Source organism: Pinus tabuliformis, chromosome 1_1, assembly GCF_031772625.1.
Source record: "Pinus tabuliformis cultivar Carrire ecotype Pingquan chromosome 1_1, CPIR1, whole genome shotgun sequence".
NCBI lineage: Eukaryota > Viridiplantae > Streptophyta > Pinopsida > Pinales > Pinaceae > Pinus > Pinus tabuliformis.
This window is the reverse complement of record NC_142297.1, coordinates 855,152,293-855,160,818: the sequence shown is the minus strand read 5'-3', so window position 1 is coordinate 855,160,818 and position 8,526 is coordinate 855,152,293. Positions and strand designations below refer to the sequence as shown.

The following is an 8,526-nucleotide window of genomic DNA, read 5'->3' as shown; positions in this document are numbered from 1 at the left end:
CTCATCAAGAGGATACTAAGGTTAAACAGCCTGAAACCTTCTGAATTTGAGGACTTCCTCGTTATCTTCCACCATGCTTTAAGGTGAGATAGCTATATGCAATCTTTGAAGCAGCAAAGGAGACCCTCGATAGTATCATGGCAAACATTCAAAATGCTGTTGAAGGATCAGTTCTACGATATTGGATATCAAGAATATCCATTTAATTGTGATATTTTCACAAACAAAAGAAAAATTGTTCAAGACTACACCACTAAATATAAGAAACCAACAAGCTTGCTAAATCTCAAAGTAGAAGTTCCTCAAACGTTGATAAAAAATTGAGGAGAACTACATTGCTACATCAGAAAGGAATTTACCCCATTTGAAGTAAAGAACCTTAATGATGCTGGTAAGAAGGCTCTATTTATTGAGTACAATAATAGAAAACCAGCAGTGGGGAAATGGAAAACCAAGGAAAGGTACCTAACATCAAAAATCTCCTAAGCAAACGAACAGAAATAGGACTTTCACAACTGCTCAGTGACTCAAAAGACAACACCAGGAATCACTACAATCATTGCAGTGTTGATTTATGGGCACACTGAGAAATAATGCTGGAAATTACATCTGAAATTATATCCTACAATTTGGAAGAAAACATCTACGAGAATGTTGAGTGACAAAACTGGAAAGTTTCCAAAAGAGAAGAATATAGCTTATATGAGTGTAGACCACCAACTAAAGAGGACACATTATTTAATCCATTGTCACATATTTAAAGGCATATGTCCATGTGCGTGCAATTTTGACTTGTCTAGCAGTGTATAACTCATGAGGTACTCACCGATGAAGCTTGATATGCATTATCCAAAACAAGCAGCAAAATTCACTTTTCCAGCAAACAATTAGTAAAATTTTCATTTTCCAATCTTCTTAGGCAAAGGATCGATTCAGCAACCCCCAAAACCCTCAGCACACTCTGTTTAAAAAAATAGCAATTAGTTTTGGGCTGGGACTATAATCCCTCATCAAATTTTCGACCGCAAGTCCACTGGAGGGGCATTAGATAAAAAGGTGTGTTTTGCTTAATTTTTGTGAAATGCGCTCAACAATCAGGTTCCAACCCACAAGTGCTCACAAAGATGACTTAATAATGGCAAGTTTAAGTTGTCAGCAGAGTCAGACTCGTGACCTAGTTAACTAAGGTCAGCAGCAGAGCCCAGCTGGGTTTCACCCAGGAGAACCCTAAAAACTCTGTTTTTTTCAACAGAGCTGGTTGGTAACATAGCAATAAAGAAGATTAAGAGCTCAAGCCCAACCCTATGTTCTTATTAAGATCTACGACCTCGTTCTAATCAAAAAAATGGGAGCTAATGTTAAAAAGAGAATCCCAGCCCATGTTCTCCTTAAGGCCTGCGACCCCACTCAACTCAAAAAATGGGGAGATTCCGTATAAAAAAAGGCCCACGACTATGTTCTTAAGGCCTGGGGCTGCCCACCTCTCTTCCTCGCAAATAGTTGGCCTCCATCTAGACCTTCTCATGTTTAGACGCCCTCCATCTAGACTTCTAATCTTTAGAGCCTTTTGGGTTCCACCTGTGTCTAACCAAAGGAGGGTGCAACGAAGTAATTTTGGTACTCAGAAATCTCAAGCAGAGAACCGCTTATCCAATTGGCTAGTGAATTTCATTTGCCAAAAAGTACCCTTGGGTTCAATGTGATTGGACTGAGCAACTGATTATATAATATGGGCCCCATTGTCTATGGCACAGATGGGATTGTAGGTCGTGGAAGAGGAAGAGGCCGTGATTTTCGATTAGATGAACAAATGCATGGAGTGCCTGCGGTAGCCTGATTGTCTGATATAGTTAGCCTTAGAACATATGGATGCCTGCTCTTGGAAGCTTAGAATTTTAACGAGTATATGAATTTTGTGTATTCTCACATCTTTGACGAATGAATCGATTTGATTGAGTTAAGCATAAGAGTAGTCAATTCATGCTAGTATTTTCCAATTTCTTTCCCAACAATCTAAGTTTAAATTGATCATGCGGATTCCCCCTAGGATAGGCAGTCTCCTTGGTCGGGCAAGGCCATCAAGGTGACAGTGAGTGGCTTGCCTATTATGCGTCTAGGCTGTCCCATTGAGGTTAGGACTTTTCCTCCTAGGTGATAATTTGAGTGGTAACAGTGAGTTTGGGTGATATTTATGAGTTAAACTTTAAAGAATAAGTCGGGATTGATTCAGATTCAGCTGATTAGACTCTGTTTCCTCTTAAAACATAGTCAAACTCGCGACTCCACTTGGACTGGGAAGAGTCTGATAACACTGCCAAGAAGCTTCGTATGGCATATGGCATAAATTGCAGAGCAGTAAAAGCATTAGTGGACTGAAAAGAAACTGTCATACAGATCAACTTGGTTAATAATTTACTCAGTCCATCTATATTTAAGAAGCACTTCTATAATAATTGAAAAGCCACTGACCTTGAAGAAGAGGGGATGGTTGAGGTTCTGTTCCTACATCTGTTTGAGGACTCCAAGCCAATCTACTCTTTTGGGCTTCATTATTCTGACCCACTTCATGATTAATTCAGATGGATCATCCTCTTCTGATAAACAAATTATATGTTTCATCAAGGCCTTGCTCCTTCCAGACAACTTTGGAGGCAGAGCTTCTATGAGCCTTTTTTGCGCCTTATCCAATCCATTGTCGTCTACATCAGCCCACCTCAATCCCTTGCCCTTTACTTGCTGGTTGTCTTTATCTCCCCCAACATCAGAATCTGATTCGTCCTCTGCATTTTCAACCTCAACTTCATAATACTTTTCTTCATTGGTTGTCGCTGTTGCTGTCGTTAATGGGTGTCCGGGGCAACAAGGTCAGAGTGCAGAGAATCGAGAACGTAATATTCTGGGAGGCATGGAAATTGCAAAGCACGTGGAGCATAAACTGCAATGTACAGAACCCTAGAATTGCATTGCATACATAAATCCTAAGATAAGTCAACTGGCATCAAAATCAGAAAAAGCATAGCACTTGGAGTGCATTAAATTTTGATGTGTGGAACCTTAAATTTGCATTTGTGCACAACATAAATCCTATTCAGCATGGGAAACCTTTCACGGAAACATCCTATTACATATAACAGAAAGCGCAGCACCTGTAGTAAATTCCAGGTAAATTCCAGGGAAGAATAAAGATGACCCTTGCAATTATGTTCAGCTTCAATTACACAGGCACACACAAAAATACAAAATAGTTCCATTTTAACCCTTAGTAGATTCAAAGTAGCTTTGTGAATTTGAATGATGAACCTTGGGGTCCACAAAAGAAGTGAGTTAAATTTTGGAAGGAAAATAATGCTAGAAACAAGATGTACCTGATCATGATTTCTATTCTGTTATGATACCATTGTCAGGCCAGTGCTATAAATTAAATTTAGATGATATGATTGCAGGGTTAAATTTTTCTTTTCTCCTTACCATAACACCCCTTATTTTTTGGCCAAGTCAGGGACTGATTTCCCCAATCTGCTGCTAAAATCTATTCATATCAGAACTGCACTTCTGGGTATATGGCTGAGAATTCTCTTATTTTTCCTGGGAGCCCAACTTGGGCCAGCAATACACCGATCTTCATTCTCTGAAGCATTGATCTATCTCATTGGTATAATTTCATTTGCCTATCTTCAATATCATAAGCAAGGAAGAGCATATGCATGGGCAGATTGTTCTGGCAGTCAGTGATATTGTTGACATCCACTGTCTATACTATTAGCATTTCAAAATCAAAACTATCTTCTACACTTGGGGTTTCAGTTGAAGCAGGGTTTCAAATCATAACCCTGCAAAAAGTTTTGAATAACAGTAAGAAGATCTTCATCAAGTTTGAGCTTTATCTAGCAGCAGGGCTGCTCCATTTCAGTAGTATGAATGACTTGTTTCAACTATGGTAGTAAGGATGACCAGGAGGAACAATCTGTACAGAATGGAGCTGAAGAGACACAAGAATTCAAAGTTGGAGAAAATATACAACTTGTGAAAGTAGACACAGTGGCCAGCAACCAGGAACCTTCTAACATGGATACTCCATTGAAGGTGCCTATGCTTACAGAAGGCCTTGATATGTCTTCTTGCTTGAATTCTTTTTTTGGTAACTGGTTCGTTGATTGTTCAGTGAAGGGCTGAACTTGTTGGTTGATTTACTTCTGAAAGATGGCTGACTGTAATGGTGCAACATTCATTGTGAGTTTATCCATTGTACAGTACTAAGTGGGGGCTGTAATTTTGCAGAATTTGCAATGGAGCAGCAGGGGATGTCTGCTGATGTGATTCGAAAGGCCTTTTTAGCAACAGAAGAGGGGTTTTTGTCCATTGTTACAAAGGCATGGCCTACAAATCCACAGCTTGCAGCAGTTGGGTCTTGCTGTTTAGTAGGGGTGGTTTGTGGTGGGGTGCTTTATGTTGCCAATCTGGGAGATTCCCGTGCTGTTTTGGGAAAATTGGTCAAGTCTACAGGAGAAATAGCTGCCATGCAGTTGTCAATGGAGCATAATGCAGGTATTGAGGCTGTGAGGCAAGAGCTACAATCTTTGCATCCAGATGACTCACAGATTGTAGTTCTAAAGCATGGGGTTTGGCGTGTGAAGGGTAACATTCAGGTACATTTAATTTCTGCTTAATTTATTGTGTTAATACTGGGCAATTTTACGTCTTTACAGTGAGACCACAGCTCAGCTGACATGGCACTAAAGTTGGTACCAACTTATTATCAGATGCATCTCATGGAAAGTGAGTAATTGGAAAATAAATATGGTACATATGACCATAACCATGTACACAGGATAGTCCTTCCCATTAATATATACACTACTAAATAAATAAAAGATGAACACTTCTATTTGAATCTGGAAAAATGACTTCTAAATCAAAGTTTTATTGCATCAGATCATTGCTATAGCTAAGAAACAAAATGACAAATTCTTCTATTTGTCAGATCACCACACAATGCATGGACAATGGGCTATTTATATGTTTCAACCAAACTAACGGTATAAGCCATCAAACCTTCCAAGATAAAATACGAGTTCATCAGCAAAATTTTGCATCCTGGATTTAGAAGGTAAGTTCGAAACTCAAGTCCAGATATTTCTCGTAGCTCAGAGAAGGATATTTTCTCAATTCAACACAAACAGAGACAGATATAATTGTTATTACATAAATAAATAAAAAACGTCAAGAACTCCCTCTGGAATCAACTTTACATTAGAAAATACCCACCCAAAAAAATAGTTTTACATTGTAAAACTGCAAAGTAAACTACACCTAAAGCTCAATGGAAAAATCTCGAATTGAATTTTTGTATATAAAATTTTATGCTGAACCATCTCAAATTGAATTTTAGCATATACTATTTTATATTGAACCAGGTTTTTTTTTAATCCTTGAGAGAAAACTAACCAATAAATCAATGTTAAATTAATTTATTAAGGATAAAAAACTTGAAATGCATACCTCTCAACAAATAATACACAATTTATTAAGGATCAAAAACTTGAGATTCCTACCTCTCAACAACTAATAACACAATATATCCTGCCGGGCTAACATTGATCTATGCTAGTTTATTTACAATTGTTATTTAAATATACACCTTGATTGTTATTCAAATATACAGCCCTGTTTAACAGGATCTATGTTAGTTTATTATTATTTAAATATGAAGTAAAATAACTAATTCATCCCTGATATGGCTCTGTAATTCATCTTATTAAAATACCATCACATCATCCCCAGACTGGCTTAGAGTAGTTTATTGTTATTCAAATATGACAAGTAAAATAAATAATTAATCCCTGCCAAGATATGGTTCTATTCTTCATTTTATTAAAATACCATCACATTATCACCAGACAGGCCTAGATTACCTCCTTTCTCTACGTGCAATAGCAAAATAAGATCTGGGCCTAGAGCACCTCCCTTATCTATATGCAATAACAAATTTAATAAGGAATAATACATCTTGATTAAGACAATACAGGTTCCAATTACTTTTAAAAGAAGCAGCATAAAGAAACTACAATGGAGATAGTAAATGAATTATTGTCCATAATCTTCTCTTAATAGAAGAAGCATGCCAAAAGCCCTATCTAATATGTAATTTATGGAAATCTTTCAGCTGCTCTCTGCTTATGAGAGCATAACTACAGAGTTTGGTACAGTGAATACATATTATAGCATCCAGACCACCAACCATGCAATTTCAAAACAATATATTTAAATTTTATCAGAGCAGCGGTTACAATACCTGGATTTCACACAAATAAAAGGTCCTTTATATTTCACAAAGAACAACATTTTTTGCAGAATTGGATTCAATTGCCGTGTCCAACAACAACATGCACAGGGCATGGAAACCCTGAAGACCTGTTTGGGACCATCAGAAAAAACTGAATAATTTCCACATCTGAAACAAACCCAAGCACATGACATTTCTAATTTACAAGCACAAATCCCCTTTAAATGCTGCAATTATCTCAAAAATAATTCAGGACTTCATATTGCAACTACCACCCACCAGTTATTATAGAAAATACTTTTCCCAAAGTAATAAAGCATTAGCCGACTTACCAGAACCAACCAATGCACATAATTTTTTTGTTTTAAAGGGGGGGCTTCTTACCAGTAAGTTCGCATAAACCCTAAGCCCAAAAACCCCAGTGATTAACCACCGTGCAGCTTCACTTGAAGGACCCCGCGCTCATATTTCTGCACAAAATTCGAGCGTTCATCTCGTTGACGGTATCAATAAGCCCTCCTAAGTCCATAGTTCCACCGGAGGCCTCGTTCTCCTTGTCTTTCTTCTCCTGGGGTTTAGCCGCTCTACGCTTAAACTCAGTTGCCTTCTCGAAGAAATTCTCATAGATATACTCTGCCGTGTAGCCCTTCTCCTCATCATAGAGCATGATGTGACCGTGCCATTCCCAGACGCGGTAGCCGGGCTCTGGGTCCTCGTGGAACCCCACGCAAACTTGGTGCTCGCTAATGGTGACAGCCTGGCCGGAGTTCGCCTTCAGTTTATCAGTGTCCCCGCTGGATATAATCTGAACGATATTCTTCTCCAGCTTCGCCTCCTCTCTCTCCAATGGGCTCTTGCTCTCGTCCGCGATGATGTAATCATACGAGTTGGATAGGAAGGTATTGGTGTCCAGAAAAGGGCTGCGCATATTTAGCCGACTCATCATGGTGCTCACAACCAGGCTTTCGAAAGAGTTTTTGGTGGAATACTGGTTCGCCATTTTCCCTCTGATGGCTGATATCCACTCTCCAAGACTTCCTTCCGGTGGATATCAATATATAAATTGCAATGGCCAGGCATATGTGGGCTCTCAAGGAATTTAACAGCTTGGGGATTGGAGGAAACCAAAGGGAAAAGGGCGAAAGCAATAAATTTCCTTTGCCTTTATCGCCATCAGAGTATCAGTGTTTATCTTCATGCCTGACAGTTAAACCCCAAAATTAGCATCCTTCAAGTTCATATCCTCTGGCAGCATTTAACAACTTGGGGAATGGAGGAAACCAAAGGGAAAAGGGCGAAAGCAATAAATTACCAGGAAGCGCAGGCATGGCACAAGATGCCACGGGCTTGGGACTCTTCTTGACCTTGACGAGACACATACGGCAATTTCCGGCGATAGAGAGGCGGGAATGATAGCAGAAGCGAGGGATAGGCGCGAATGATAGCAGAAGCGAGGGATATCGACCCCCGCTAGGCACCGATAACAAAAATGCCGACCATTCCGCCTGAAGGATGAAGACCATAACAGAAATGATTGAACAATTTCCCGCTGAATGTGGACGCCAGGTGTCAGTCTCAGAAACAAAAGGACGACGAAAGTTTCTTTCAAAGGAAGGTCTATCGGCCTAATAATAATCGATTCCTTTCTACTCGTGTTTTGAATTTCTGGAATTTTTATATAAGAAGTCCCATTTTAACGAAAGCCCACCTAAGGGGGAGTCTCCCTAAGCACACTAGCATTTCCTCAGCTCTTGTTGTTGCTACTTGAAGTCTTTTTGTTGAAGTAAAATGCAATGGCATAGATTATCTTGTGTTCTATGTCCCCAATCCCAATTTTCATAAATATTGTTTTTCCATTGTTTGCAGAGTTGGTATCTATGTTCTAACAAGACTGATTTGAACACTTTAAGTCAATGTAGAGTGTTATGTTGGTATCAGAGCTCCCCCCTACATAAATAAATCTCACAATCTGGAAGATGCAAGTGGAATTGGAAAACCATCTCGGTAATTGGCTAGTCCTCTGTGCTTTTATTCAAGTTACTCTAATATGTTACCTGGTACAATTATGTTTTGTTCTAGCTCCTTGAATCTCTTGGCTGCATTGACTAAGTTGTTATTTGCAGCATCATGGTAGTTCATTGTGCACTTAATTTGAATTCCTCTTACTTAGGATGCACTCTTTCATTCATTTCATTTGCTTTATTGATACAGCCATATTTGGATTAAATCTCAACCATTTAAAG

General features: G+C 38.9%; 1 protein-coding gene across 1 annotated transcript; it reads right to left on the bottom strand.

Annotated features, from left to right (window-relative positions):
* Positions 1-6,174: 6,174 nt before the first annotated feature.
* Positions 6,175-7,283, bottom strand: LOC149216966 (uncharacterized). Its single transcript, XM_089391296.1, has 2 exons — positions 6,668-7,283; positions 6,175-6,411 (listed from the first exon to the last, which is right to left on the bottom strand). Exon 1 carries the CDS (start codon positions 7,281-7,283, stop codon positions 6,726-6,728), a length of 558 nt encoding a protein of 185 aa, XP_089247422.1. The 3' UTR covers positions 6,175-6,411; positions 6,668-6,725.
* Positions 7,284-8,526: the final 1,243 nt, after the last annotated feature.

Bases quoted from the DNA above. Each gene is read 5' to 3' on its own strand.
- LOC149216966 (XM_089391296.1), bottom strand. From the start codon at position 7,283: ATGGCGAACCAGTATTCCACCAAAAACTCTTTCGAAAGCCTGGTTGTG.